This window comes from Peromyscus eremicus, chromosome 11 (assembly GCF_949786415.1).
Source record: "Peromyscus eremicus chromosome 11, PerEre_H2_v1, whole genome shotgun sequence".
In the NCBI taxonomy this organism is placed as follows: Eukaryota; Metazoa; Chordata; class Mammalia; order Rodentia; family Cricetidae; genus Peromyscus; species Peromyscus eremicus.
The window spans coordinates 66,277,227-66,292,997 of NC_081427.1; the positions used below are offsets into that span (position 1 = coordinate 66,277,227).

General features: G+C 33.2%; 1 protein-coding gene across 1 annotated transcript in view; it reads left to right on the top strand.

Annotated features, from left to right (window-relative positions):
* The window catches only part of Rasa1 (RAS p21 protein activator 1), an 83,736-nt gene that overhangs the window by 32,005 nt on the left and 35,960 nt on the right, over nt 1-15,771 (top strand). Inside the window, exons 2-6 of the mRNA XM_059276493.1 lie at nt 4,072-4,224; nt 5,564-5,703; nt 6,624-6,690; nt 9,108-9,225; nt 12,064-12,095. Coding sequence (XP_059132476.1) covers nt 4,072-4,224; nt 5,564-5,703; nt 6,624-6,690; nt 9,108-9,225; nt 12,064-12,095 — 510 coding nt within the window. The remainder of the gene's footprint in view (nt 1-4,071; nt 4,225-5,563; nt 5,704-6,623; nt 6,691-9,107; nt 9,226-12,063; nt 12,096-15,771) is intronic.

A 15,771-nucleotide genomic window follows, 5' to 3' on the forward strand; every position in this document is an offset into this window, starting at 1 on the left:
AAGGGACTTTTGACACCTCTGCTTAAAGAAATACATTTATTTACTTAGTGTGTGTGTGTGTGTGTGTGTGTGTGTGTGTGTGAGAGAGAGAGAGAGAGAGAGAGAGAGAGAGAGAGAGAGAGAGAGAGAGAGAGAGAGAGAGAGAGAGAGAAAGGGGGGAGAGGGGAGAAGGAGGGGGGAGGAGGGAAGAGGGAGTTGGTTCTCTCCTTCCACCATGTTGGTTGATTGTGGAGATTGATAGCAGTTTGTCAGCCCTGTCAGCTCTGAGCCATCTCACCAGCTTGAAGTTAATTTTCTGGTTGATGACATTTAGGCTGGGTAACGTACTCTGAGCATTTTTGGGTGTTTTTAATGGGGCTTGATTGATTCAGCTTCTAGTCAGTTTTAGATAACTGCCTGTAGTCACTTGATGGGATATGGTTGACAGTTTTCTTTGTAGTTTTATTGCACCTTGTAATATTGTCATGGTTTGTATCCTGAGTGCTTTTTAATGTGCTTTTGCTAGCAATTAGGAACTTTCCCATTCCATTGTGGTAGTAGAGTTGTCTTTTTATGGGGTTTAGCTGTTAAAAATTATGTATAGTTCTGTTTATACTTTGCATATTTTAATGTTGGTACCTCTAATAATATTTCCTGTGTTTGTGCACATGTGTACTAGTATAATAACATATTTACCATTATTTTCAGTATTTCTGTGTCCTGACATTAAAGATTCATCTCTAATTTTATTATTTTACCCAATATGATAATCTTGTTCTTTTAGTGGTTGTCTTAGAGATTACAATATGCATCATCGGTTTATTACAATCTCGTTGAAAACACTTTTACTTTTTTTCTAATAATCCTAAGAACTTAGGACATCTAAACTCAATTTGCTTTTCTCAAGCTTTTTATATTATTTTGCATTTTCATTTACATATGCATTAATACTCGCTGGACCTTATTATTACTCATAGTGTTAATATTTATTTAGATTTGCCCATACATTTGTCCTTTTAGTAGCTCTTGGTTTTATACTGCCTTCCCACCTTTCCTGCTAGGATCATTTTCTTTTTCCCTATGGAACTTTTTTTTAGTTTTTTTTTTTTTTAAACATTTGCTGTTAAAATTTTTAGTTTCTTTTTGTCTGAAGCAATGGTTGTTCTTATTTCTGAAGGATATTTTCTCCGTGTAAGATTTCTAGGTTCAAAGTAATGAAAAATTTCCTATAAAAATTTGAAGTACTATATTTGTTAATATTTGAAGTTAACAAATATTTTCGCCGTTGTTTCTTGTAAGATAATGCCTTTCATATTCCGCTTTTATAGTTTAATCTTGTTTTGGATTTTAGCAAGTTTGTTTGGCTACACCTTAATGTGAGCTAGTCTGCTTTTGATTTGCCTGATTGCTTTTTCTTATTTGGCATATATGGAATTTGAATTTTTTGTGTTAATGACTTTCTTGGACTGGGAAGTTTTTAGATTTTTCTCTGGATTTTACTGTTTTCTTTCCTGCTTTCTTTTTGGGACTTCTCATGTTTTGGTTTCTTTTTGATTGTTGTGATAAAACACCATGACCAAGGCATCTTATAGAGAAGCTCATTTGGACTGTGGTTCAGAGGCATGAGTCTGCGGCAGTGGGACAAAGGCGTGATGGCACATGTAGGAACCTCAAAGGAGTGAGAGCAGACTGGGTGTGGCTGGGTCATTCTCAAAACCAGCCTCCAGTGACACACCTCCTCCAACAAGGCCACACCTCCTCAGCTTCCCCACACTGTCACCCACTGGGACCAATATGTAAATGCCCAGAGTTCTGGATGACATGTCAGTCAAATCACCTCATCACATGTATGCAAGTTATGTTGTATTCATCACTTACCTTTTCTGTATTTTCTTATTTGATTTTGTTCTTTTGTAAGCAAATTTTCTGTTTTCAAGTTAGTCTCTCTCTTAAAAATATGCTTAATTTCCTGGTAATCTCATTTAGCTCTTAATTTTGTCAATTTGATTACTTATTTTTAATGTTTTGATTTTTATGCTTCTATTTTATCTTTATGCTTTTCTGTTTCTTAATTTATATTTAATAAATTCATTTTCTTAATTTTTTTTGTGGTGCTGGGAGTTGAACCTTGGACATCTAGGTAACTGTTCTACCACTGAGCTATATTCCCACCCTGAATAACTATTATTTAAAAATGTTTCTTTAGAGTACTAAGGGAAGTGGTGGGGAAATCAGGGGTGGGGGAAGGGAATGGTTTGAATTGATGTAAATGACAAGTAATGATAAGGAGCAGAGAGAAAAAGATGTAGAAACGTTAGGCTAGGCCTATAGACCTGTGCCCAGCTACTCTGGAAACTGAGTCAGGAGGATCACAAGTTCATAGCCCACTTAGACTACAGAGTGAGTTCCAACCCAGACTGAACAATTTAGCCATATCCTGGAGAGGCGTGGGGTGGGGTATGAGGTGATCTTCTTCTTCTCCTTCTTCTCCTCCTTCTCCTTCTCCTCCTCCTCCTCCTCCTCCTCCTCCTCCTCCTCCTCCTCCTCCTCTTCCTCTTCCTCCTCCTTTTCCTCCTCCTCCTCCTCCTCTTCCTCCTCCTCCTTTTCCTCCTCCTCCTCCTCCTCCTCCTCCTCCTCCTCCTCCTCCTCCTCCTCTTCCTCCTCCTTCTTATTCATCATCAACTTGCTTGGATTGACTTGTTGGTTCAGATGGAAAGATCCAACAAATGTTTTGTCTCAAAAAATAATTTTAATCATAACACTGGACAAGTATGGCAAATGACCAAGGGCATATGTGTTCTACCTTTTTTTCTCAAGTTTTATTTGAAATCCTAAGCAAAACCCTTTTTTTATTTCTCTTTGTTGAGATGACATCTCATATTGTTTGTGCTGACCTTAAACTTTCTATGCAGCCAGTGAGAATCTTGAACTCCTGATCCCCCTGCTTCTACCTCCCATGTACATGAAAACTGAGGTTGCATGAAACACCCTGTCTAGTTAAAACTTTCTCTGTGAGAGAAAGCTTTTCCTTTTGAGATTTTTAAAAAACGAGACAGAGGTAGATTAATATCCCTATGTAGTATAGTTTAAAAGAACATAATGTATCCAGCTGTAGATTTATAAATGGGTTTATATTTGATAAGATCTTGACATATTTTGATAAGCAGAAGCAGGATGATGAGATTTTATGTGAAAGGATGTGTGTTAAACAATATCTGTGATACAACAAACATTCTAGTTTGTCTAAGAGGAAGATTGGAGTCCTTCACAGTAGCCTTTGAATTGTTTGTACTTCATTTGCTTTGAGGGTTTATAGTTTTAGCAAATAGTAAACTTAACACCAGCCTGAAATAACCAATTTTAGAAGAGACAGGCATTATGTAAGACAATTTGGCTAACATTTTGAAAGTTCCAGAGAAGTTCTGAACTAGTATGATCAGCTACACAACCATGTAATTCAGGTAACAAAGAGTTCCCTGGCAATTGAATTTCTACATAAAAACATTTGTGTTTTCCTTCTAAGAAGAGTTGAGCTTAAATATATGGTCATGATGTAGGTTGTCTTAAAATCCAGGGCAATGATCAATTTCCTATTAAAACAGAAAATTCAAATAGCAGTCTTTTAAATAGTTACTCTGTTTTCCTGTTAGGGTAGTAAGATTAAAATTAGGTAAATATTATTTTCTACTTGATTTCAAGTACTTTGTTATGTTAGATGGATTCCTTAATATAGAGAGTTGTTGTAAATTATTTCTAATCACTCATCTTACTAAATCCAAGAAAGGATTTAATACAATAAATGTTTCTATTTTGAGCAAATATAGGTAAACCTGGAGCCAAGGGGGTTGAGGAAAAGAAGATATTCATTAATGAGATACAGGGTTTGGCTGTGCAGAACAAATTAAAAAACCTTGTGAATCAGTGTTCTTAGGGAAATTGAGGGGAGCTGAAAAATGGAGTTAAAATTGAATTGTTCAGACTAAACAAATGTTTAAATTACATGTGAATGTTTAAAAGAGTATTATGTCTTTCAATCTGCACAGAAATTTTTGGTGACTGTTTTTATTTTAGTTATTTGTGTTTCTCCCCTAGGTGGTATCATGGAAAACTCGATAGAACCATAGCAGAAGAGCGTCTCAGGCAGGCAGGGAAATCTGGAAGCTACCTTATAAGAGAGAGTGATCGGAGGCCGGGGTCCTTTGTACTTTCATTTCTTAGCCAAACAAATGTTGTCAACCATTTTAGGTAAGTCTTTGTTCCTAGTTTAAGGTATTGAATATGGCACTTTGGTATTGAATCTGACACATATTTATAAATATATATCCACTTTTACAAAAGTGAATGATATTGGTATAATAAACTTGATTTCAGTTAAGTTATTTAATCAGTGATTTAGAGTAAATATTTTTGAAATACTTAAACTTTTTGTTTAAAGATAGTAATATTAATCTTTACAATGCCAGTTTTCAAATATATTCCTCATAGGAATATATTATTACAGATACATTTTGAAAAAAATGGAGGCTAAAATGAAAGAAATATAGGCTGAGACTATAGTAATAGTAATAGAAAATATAGAAAACACTGTATAGAGGTTGAGATTGTCCTTAGTTCCTTTTAGCTTCACTATCTTGAAATTCTGTACATGTTCACTTTTGTGAGATAGACAGGTATGTATATTTTTCAAGTAAGGTGTCATATCTATATACAAATATATTTACAGATACTGTATTTTTATGGTAGATAATAGAACACAAATCATCTACAGCCAGTATTAACCAATAAAATGTTCTTATGCCTTTGACTTTTAAATTTTAGAATAAGTTTTAAGAGTACTGTCATTCTTAACTACATGTATAACTTTTTCACAAAGTGTAATAAATTAAATATAATTTCATAACGATAATATTTGATCATAGTTTTTAAGTAGCATTTTTATTACATTTTACATGAATTTCAAGAGATTTGTAAGCTACTTCTAGCCAGAGAAGTAAAATTGCTGAGTCTTAAATATAGAAGTGAGGAGAGATATCTGAGGGTAAATTTTAAATTATTTGGTTCAGTTACGTAATTGAGACTTGTAAATACGATGTCATATTAAATTTATAAATACTTAAAAAATAATACTAAGTTACTAGTGATGATTTGAATAAGTGATTTTTTTTGAAGTACAGGAATGTATGTTAATGGAAAAGAGTATGAAATTGACAAAATTATTGTCTTTATGAAACTTGGTTTTAAAAATTGGACATAGAAGCTGGGCGGTGGGGGCTCATGCCTTTCATCCCAGCACTTGGGAGGCAGAGGCAGTTGGATCTCAGTGAGTTCAAGGCCAGCCTCTTCTACAAAGCGAGTTCTAGGACAGCAAGGACTGTTACACAGAGAAACCCTGTCTCGAAAAACCAAAAATAAATAAATAAACAAACAAACAAATAAATAAATAAAAATAATAAAAAATTGAACATAGGTACTAGAGGGACATAGCCCCATGATAGAGAACCTGGGCTTAATTTCCACTCAAAAAAGAGACTGAGAAAGACTGAAATTATGTTTTGTTGTTGTTTTTTTTTTCCTTTACAATTAGGATTATTGCTATGTGTGGAGATTACTACATTGGTGGAAGGCGTTTTTCTTCACTCTCAGACCTAATAGGTTATTACAGTCATGTTTCTTGTTTACTTAAAGGAGAAAAATTACTCTATCCCGTTGCACCACCAGAGGCAAGTAAACTTGAATGAAATATCATGAAATTTATTTTCCAAAATCAGATAAATTTTGATCTAATTAAATTTCTTATTCTATTATAATTTTATAAGTATTTGTTTTATTTCTGGTTATAATGCTAGAACAAAAATCATAGTTTCCTTATTAAAGTAGTTTTGTATTTAAGTAACTAGATTTTTAAGATAATTCTGTGCATTTATAGCTTACCGCAATTGCTAGATAAGTTAAAATTATAAATTTTATACATTATATTATAAAATGAAGATTAATTTCCATGCCTTGTGTAGCTTATTTAATGATTGTTCAGATTAACTGAAAAAAATCTGTTAGACTTTTACAGTAATTTCTGTAAAAATAACAAGCAAGAGTAGTAAACATTTCTAGGTTCTGTATAGAGACTCAGTAAAGATTAATTTGAATGATCCTATGGAGTTTATAATATGCAGTTGGCTTTAAGCTTTGTGTGGATATATCTTTTTTGACTTGGATACAGAGACAGTCTTCTTTTGATTGTGTGCAAAAGTGTATGTATATGTGTGTGACTGTGTATGCAGCTCATATATGTGTAGGGCATGTGTGTCAGGGTTGCATGTGCATACTCATGACTGGTGGCTAGAAGTTGACATCAGATGTCTTCCTTGGTTGTTCTGTACTTGATTAATTGAAGCAAAGTCTCTAGATGAACCCAGGGCTTTTCAATTTGGTTAGTTTGTCTTGATAGTTTGCCTCAGATATGCCCTGGTCCTGCCTCCTAAATGCTGTGATTACAGGCAGCTGCCACACCTGTCACCTGTAATAATTTTTATGTGGGTTCTGTGGTTCTAGTTTGGGTTTTCAGGCTGTGGGATAGGGGCTTTAGCTACAAAGACATGAACCATCTCCCCAGCCCCTAAGTATTATTTTTAATGGTTTTCAGCCAGTAGAAGATAGAAGGCGTGTTCGAGCCATTCTACCCTACACAAAAGTACCAGACACTGATGAAATAAGGTATTTTATACTATTTCTTATAAGCATTTGAAAGAGCTAGACAATGAAGATTTATTGCTCTTAAACTAGGAAAGGTTTTGAATTTGAGGAAATAGGATAGCTATTGCCTTTAGTATTAGATCTGTTGTGTTCCCATGGGATGTCCTGTCTCTTCAGACTGAAGATATGAATCAGGGTGGCCACAGTGAAAATGACAGGAGAAATAACAGCTTTTTTTTTTTAAATAAAAAAAATTCTGAGAAAGTAGAGTTCATAGTTTGTGAGTGGTTTATTTCTTTATTTATTTGTTTATTTTCTGGTTTTTATTACCCCTAACATTTATACCTTAGCTATAAATGATACTGAAATAATTTTTGATTTTTGCATAGTGGACGAACAATTTTAAATTTCAAGACTATTGTGTAACTAGAGCAACATAGTTTTTGTTTGTATTTGTATTTAATTTGATTATAAATTAATTATAAAACTTGATAATCAAATTATCCTTTTCTAAAAGCTATTTAATCATTCAGTAGAAACCTTGTTTCTTAACTATGAAATGGTTTGCTGCTTCTGAATAGTTATTGACTATATAGTTTCTCTTTGAAATAACAGTATGATAAAATATAAAAACATTTTTTTTCTGGTACTAAAAGTTTTGGAAATTATTAGAAAACACTTAGTTTGCGTCTCAAAGGTTCCATTTTTACATAGTTACGGTCAATCTAATGACTTCTCATTTAATTCTTATTGATACACTTATTTGTGAGTTAGTGTGGGAAAATGAATAAAAGCAACTAAGAGGAAGAAAGTCACTTAATAGAGGTAAGTCGTATTGAAATATAAGTTCTAGAAAATTTGTAAAGTTCCAGTCTGATCATCTAAGGCAGTAGTTCTCATAGTATATTCCATCTAATTGTTGATCTGAGACTCGAGAGTCCATGTGTTATCTGGGCTTCTCCAGAGAAGATTTACTTCAAGAATTGGAGGCAGATTCAGGAGACCAATGCTATAATTGTACTAAGTCCCGAGGCCTGAGGAGACCATGGGAGTCAGTGTAAGTCCGAGTCTGAGGACAGAACAGAGAGCAGCACTGGAGTGTGCTGTGTTTGGCTGAACAAAAAGAGCATCATCTCATCTTCTGACTGAGAAAGCAAAGTGCTTGTTCTCTTGTGTTTTGACCTTTGATGGACATCTTTCTAGTATTTCTAGTAGTAAATGAGGAAACACTTCCATGTAGATGTAATGATATGTGTCTGTTATCCCAGCAACTGGAAAAGTGGTTCTAGAAGGACTTTTATTTATTTGGTTAGTTATAAAATCTGCTGCCATTTATCTCGGAAAATACTGGACACCATTAAGGAGGACTTAAGAGTCAAGATAGTATTATTCTGTCGCTCTTGAAATGAGAGTGTTATGTGTAAGTTCTGCTTTGTACAAGCTTTGTTTTCTGAAATTTGAGAAATAGTAAAGGTTATAATCCTTTAGAGAAAACAAAACTGTCAAATATAACAGAAAAATTCATTTAGTAGAACTAAGATTTATGACTATTATGACAAAAAGAAAATTACTGAAAAATATATGAAGATATCTTATAGAAATATGGTCAGCGGCAGCATCTAACCAGAAGAATGTTTTAGAGACATTTTTTTAAGCCTGGAAGAAAAATTGCAAGGAATTCCTGATAGTTTTGTTTTATATTGATGACACACATCAATCAACAACTGACATCTGCTCATGGTGTAGAGCTTAAAAACATCTAGGTAGTAAAGAGGAAGCTAAGCTGTATGCATCCATCTACTCTGAAATATGTAGTAGGAAAAGAAGCATAGGTGACTACTAACACATGTCTGGGTGCCATGCTTAGACAAAGAACACGGTACTCATTGCACAATAGGCATTTGAATGAAACAAGGTGTGATTATCAATGCTAAGTAATATTAGTGTCTGCATAATAAAATCAAGTGTGATTATCTAAAGGAAATTTTCTGAATTTACTTTCTCATATTTTGTTAATTATATATCATTTTTTATTACATTTGTCATACATACGAAAGAATAACAACATTGAAATTTAAATTGTAAAATTCAGTTTTCTTGGAACTACTTCTAATGCTTATATAATTGTTCACTATTTAGAGGAATTCTAATTTGAATCTAATCTAACAAAGTAGATAGTAGATAGAGGAACTCTAATTTGAATGTAATCCAGCAAACTAGACACCCTTATCAAACCTATAATGAAGTTGTACATATAATGAAATTAGGATTCAGATTATTAACTTTCTTCATTTTCACAAAAGATGACAGAAACAGCTTAGAACTTTTAAATTTTGTAAGTATTTTTTGCATTTTTCTAATAGCATAATATCCAGTGTGGTGGTTTAGGAATACTTCGATGTCCGTTTTTAAAATTTTAATGTCATTTGTTATTTTAGTTTCTTAAAAGGAGATATGTTCATTGTTCACAATGAATTAGAAGATGGATGGATGTGGGTTACAAATCTAAGAACAGATGAGCAAGGCCTTATTGTTGAAGACCTAGTAGAAGAGGTGGTGAGTTTCATATTTTCCTAAATTTCAGATCCTGAGTCTTTTATAAACGTTTAGAACTTATCCATTTTCTGGGTTATTAGATACGGACAAATTCTCGTGAAAGCTTTTAATTCATAAGCACAAAGAAATTTTAAGATGTATTTGGTGTTAGTAAATGATATTTATTTATAAGGAAATAAACTATATTAGTATGTTATAATATATAGCTGCCTTTGCAGAAAGTACTTCTCTACTTCTTAACTAAACTATCACTTGTACTTATTTTGTTATATTTTTGTGCTCCTATTCATTAGGTATATTTGAATCAGAGGAATTTTAAATGGTTTCAAAAGTGTGTATAATTTCTAATAATCTAGGAAAATTTTAATTATATTACACATAAATAATCCCAAATTCATACAGTTTGAATAGTCCCTTTGTTTTCTTTCCTATCATATTATATATTATTATTTATCTTAGTACATAATATAAATTGCCCCATGTATTTTTAGATGCAGATCAGCATTCAAGCAGTGTTCGTGCTTTATAGACAATACTCACAGTACCACCAAAATGTATTAAACATTGTGATTTTGGAATTTACCTTTCCCTTTTAGATTTTGTGGTAGGAATGGCTTTCTGTGATCTTTAATGTCCCACATTTCCCCTGCCCTCTCCTCCCCCAAGAGTCTATGGACGATGGCAGAGTTTTTTTTTTGTTTTTTTTTTTTTTTTGGCTACTGATTATTTTGTCTGCCTATTCTGGCAACTAGATCTTGATTCACAAGCATAAAACATGCTGAGGAAAGTTAGAAGGAGTTACGGAAGTTATATGTGATACATCTTGTATTCATAGTTATATACAAAGCGAAAGATTTTGGATTATAATTTACAGTTCTTTAAATAGTGTTCAGAATTCTAGAGGCACACAGGCAGAGCATTCAGACTGAAGCACCTTATTGTCTGTGTTAGTTTCCTATAAACTTTTAGGTTTTGTTTATGTTAGGCTTCCTTTTGCCTATTATACTACCCTTCTCTATTCTGAATATGAAAGGGAGTGAAAATATAGTTGTACTTTAACTGAAGTATTGAATTTGTGGATCAAAATTAACAAAATAAACTTTAGTAAGAACAAATGAAGGTTAGCAAGTGTCTGCAGAAGAATAATAAAGAATAGTCCAGTATGAACTGGACATGAACACAGAGAATGAAACAAAAAAAGTTAATTCATTATAAAAGAACAGTGTGGTATGGTAGCTAAAAAGGAATATAGTCATAATGCAAATTATTCATTCTAAGAAATATAAGTGGTTTTTACTGTGATATTTAGTATAATTTTACGCAGTGGGTTTATTGGAAGTTAGTGAGTTCTTTGCAGATTGAAAAGCCGCTTGGACAGTGTCTAGATAATGAAGATGTGACTGGTATTCTCCTCTCTGAAATTCTAACTAGGATTCTCTAAGCACATTCACATTTTTAAGTCTCGCCTGTGGGTTGTATGCTCCAGGAAAAGGCATCTTTTTCTTGTTGGTGTTGTTCTGACTCACTGATAGATCCCCATTGCCTAGATTACTCTGGCATCTGTAAATATGAGTAGATGAGTGTAATGTCTCCATGCCTATAAGGGTTCCTCTTCTTCACACTCTAGGCCTGTTAGGTTGCCTTGCGAAACTTAATTCATTGTTATTAGCTCACTTCAATTGTCACCCTCTCTTTTTTTTTTCCCAGACTTTTTTTTTTTAGGTCAAATTGTTTCTACCTTTATTTTCATAGTACTCATTGGTTCTATATTCCATTGTACTTAAAACATTATTATATAGACCACTTTTTTAAAAGAGGGTAGTTATAATGCTCATTTTGTAGTTCCTGTAAGCATTCATTGACTTTGGTTTTAGTCTGACTAAATACTTAGTGAGGAACTAATTAAGAGAAGTCCTTGTTAATATATTTTTCTTTCGTTATCAGTTCATTGAAAACTCACTGTAAGCTGCTACAACTATAGTTCAGTATATACTCAGTGTTTGGGGTGGTGGTGATGTTATAGAGAATAGCTTAGAATTTAATAAGATAGTCACTATTTTGGAATAAATAGTGTTAGAATAGCTTTAAATCCTGGAGTACAGACTAGAGTAAGATAAGGTTTAAAAGATGGCAGAAAGAGAGAGGATGTATTTTATATTCCACAGAAAAGAAAGTGCTCACATTTTAGGGTCAAATATTTGACTGTAAGGAGGTAGGATTTGAGGTAGTTTTGCTTAATGGCTTGCTTTTTTAAAACAGGTAGGTAGCAGTGTGTTAAGAGGACATTCTGACAGCACTTATCACATCAAACGCAAGCTACAGAAGAGAGGTGATATAGATTAGCAAAGGCATAGTTATGTGTGACCATGACATTGACACCTAGAAAGTGGGTAGTATGAGGCAAGAAATACATACTTGAGGCCTATGGTTAAGGGCGTTTCTTGTAAAATGAATCTGTAGGCAGGAAAGAGGGTAGTAAAGTAAAGGTTAGCTTTAAAGGTGTGTGTCCATTGGTTTGTTTATTCTTAAGTGCACATCTACAGTTGACACTAGGAATTCAGAGAGGTTGGAGGGGGTAATTATACTGTAGTTGGGACTACTACCTTAATAGTTTATAAGAAAAGAAGAGTCTGATTTAAACTGATGACAACATGGGAAGAGAGAACAGAGAACTACATAGTGACAGTTCTTGAACGGAAACATCTTTTCTCCTAACAACTATGAAAAGTATTGTGGAGATAGTTTTGAAGATCAAATTCTTAGGAATTTTCATGAAATTAGATTAAGATTTAATTTCATAAAATTAAAAATTATGCTGTCTTAATCTCTTCCCTTTAGGGCCGGGAAGAAGATCCACACGAAGGCAAAATGTGAGTTTGTATTAATTATTAAAAGGAAAAACAATAATGTAAAACTGTAAATTAGAAAAATAGTCAAAAATACTTAATGAATTTTAGACTGATGTATTTTTTAAATTTGGTTAGGAGAATTGATATATAAATACTTCTTAAGAATCTAGTACTAAATTCTTAGTTTTAAGCAAACAGTAGCCTATACCTGTATATGAATCTCGTATCCCCAAACTAAAGCCTTGTCAGTAAACATTATGTTGCATCTTAATGACCAGTACAGCTCCTCCTATTTCCTCATTTTCTTACTAATTGTAGTAGTTCTTATTTTTGTGACCAAATCATTAATGAACTTTTAAACTCAGTTTTTAGTATGCATATGTGAGAGAACTTCTGACCATCTTAGTATAAACAAGCAAGGTCTTTTAAAGTAAGCCTTTTCGACTCCTTTTATGTGTACAGGATTCCTTCTAAAATCTTAGCCTTCAGTCATATTCTATTTTATTCATATTATTTCAATAGAGTGTTCATCTATTATCTTTTCAGTGCATTTTTTTCTTTTTTCTTTTTTTCTTCTTCTTCTTTTTTTTTTTTTTTTTTTTTTTTTTTTTGGTTTTTCGAGACAGGGTTTCTCTGTGTAGCTTTGCGCCTTTCCTGGAACTCACTTGGTAGCCCAGGATGGCCTCGAACTCACAGAGATCCACCTGGCTCTGCTTCCCGAGTGCTGGGATTAAAGGCGTGCGCCACCACCACCCGGCAGAGTACATTCTTATATTACTACTCCATATGAATACAAGTGCCTCCATTGCTCAACTCAACCTAGTTGATTGTGTTTGAAGTCTGTATCAGCAGTTTCAAATTCTAGTTAATGCCTGAAGGAGTCAGATTCACAACAAAAGTAGACTGGAGGTGTGTGTGTGTGTGTGTGTGTGTGTGTGTGTGTGTGTGTGTGTGAATGTATGTGTATGTACGTACGTACATATATTCCAATTTTTCTCCAAACACAGTAATCCTGATCTTCATTATATAACATCTTGATAGAGATCATAGTGCAGAGAATCATGTCTTTCCCTCTTGTCAGAGGACAGCAGCCTGAGTGGTAGCAAATGGCAATTGACATTAATTGTTTAATATTACCGATTATGAGAAGTAGAAAACTTGCAAGTTTTTTACATGTCTTAAGGTGACCACTCTGTCTAGTTAATATGTGCAAGAATGTGAATTCTTGGGGCAAGTAAGATGGCTCAGAAGGTAAAGGCATTCACACACGCATACACACACACACATACACATACACTAAATGAATCTGAGTTCAATATTATGAAATCCTTTAGATTTTCAAGAGAAAGTGTAAATTCCTCGTATCCCTGTTTTAAGAGAACAGATCTACAGATGCCAGTAAATGTTTAAAACTTCACTCATTTTTCAATGTCAAGTATAAGACTTCACTGGGAAGTTTTCTGTTAATACGTTAGTCTTACATTTTTCTGAACTTTATGTGGTATTTAGCGTAAGTTAAATTTTATGTTGATTTATTTTATGTATGTGCTTACTCTCTTTAGTATTTAAAGTAGAGACTCTGGCAGTGAAGTATTGGAAAACTTTTAAAGTATCCTTTAGGCACAATGAATCCCCTTTGAGATTAAATAGCTAGTATGACTAACTTAGTTTCTTTGTACTCCACATTTTCTGTGTAGGCAATACTAAGTTCTAATAATTATTTTCTTGTAAAATATTTATTGACTATGTGCCTTCTTTTCAGTCATAAATAACTTTATTATATTCATTCTTAGTAGTATCTGGTATAACAGCCAACTTCTGCTGGGCACTCCAAATCATTAGTCTCCTCACATTCTCTGTTCTAATACTTAGAGTACCTGTCTCCTGTACCTTTTATTAGTCTTATCACCTCACTCTGCCCTTTGTAAACTTTTCTGGTGCATGGCTTTATTTTTTATCTTTATGTTTTACTAAGCTGCTTCCCAGGTGAGGATTACCCTTCAGTTGTTTATTATTGTTATCTAACTTAGTAAATTTACGTTCAGTGAATTTTAATGTTGTTCCTTACATATGCTGAAGACTTGTGCCTTTCTCCATTACTCTCCAAACTCCCCAGCACGTACTCATCACTGTACTTACTGTAGTTTTACACTGTTTTATCCTAACCAGAGTCTGAACTTCTTAAGAGCAAGGGCTATTATGTTGAGTACAAATCATGTACTTAAATTACATCAGTTTTATACAAGAGTAACTCCAAGAAATAATATTGCCCCTTTGCCTCAAGGTTATTTTCTTAAAGTTCAAAATATTATTCATCTTTAAAACTTAACTATTCTTTTAAAACTCCTTGGGTTTTATTTTTACTGGATAGAAAACTCTAGGGTTGGTCTTGGATGCCATCTAGCCAGCTCTCCAAGAATATAGAAATCCACTCTAGCATGTGTAGTAAATGGTAGTTTAGCATTTACTTGAATGCAGTGTATAGTCTCATACATTTTAGAGCATTCTAGACTGTATTGTTTATTTCCTCTTCATTATTCATATCTGCTCAGAGAGCATCAGGAAATTTGAATTAATAAGTTAAAGATTGGAATAATTTCTTTAAAGATTAATTTTTCATTTACTTGAAAATTAAGTAGTATTTTAACTTTTCCTAGTAATAGAATGATTAATGAAACAGAATGAATGCTCTTTAAGCCTGTTGCATTGCATCTTAGAGCATTCATGTTTTCTGTCTTGTAGTATGTGTCCTATACAACTGGAACTTAACTCATTACTACAAGTCATTGTAGACTTTAAGAAGATGCAGCAGAGTGGTAGAGAAGTGATCTGAGATTACCAGTGAGAGATAGTGGGATTTCATCTAAAGAGGGAAAACTTTAGGACTTTGACTTTTAAATGATTGGATTTATTTTCTTTTTGAGACAAGGTCTTATTGTATGGTCCCAGCTGGCCTGGATCTCACTGTGTAAACCAAGCTGGCCTAAATTTATAGTGATTTTTTCCTCCCAAGTTCTCAGATTAAAGGGATGCACCACCACTCCTGATCCTTAAGTAATTTTTTTTAACATGTCATTTTATGTAAAGGTAAATACTAAGTACTTGAAATTTTATTGTGCCATATTTTCAGCTGTTACAGTTTATAATAATTTCTAAATGCTTAATTCCAGATACAGATTATAAAATTCTTTAGCAGTCCAGTTTGATAGACTATTAACTCAGAATTAAAAATAGGTTAAGTTCTTTCTGTTGGTATGGACTTGTTCTTTAACATTTTAATTTTATTGAGAGAGATCTTATGTTAAAAGAAAATTAATTTTGAGAGAGACGAGAAAAATAATTTGGTTCTGTCTTTATTATCTCCCCTAACCCCTACAAGCCATCCAAGGGAAAATGGAGCTGTGATATAAGCATGTAACAGATAGTACTAGAACTAAAACCCTAGAACTAAAACCAGTATTTTAAAAAATATTACAGTTAATATGGAAATTGTAGTTTAAAATTTTACTTGACAGTTCCTAGTTTTTCTGTACTTTGTTGAAATAAAGCACAGTAAGTTTCTAAAACACAATAGAAATGTAATGGATGAAATGTGATCATTTCGATTACATTTATTTTACGTCAGTGTGAATTATGAAAATTTTGCTTACTTTTGAGTATATGAAAGCATCAGCATGTGGACTTTTGATTTACGTGT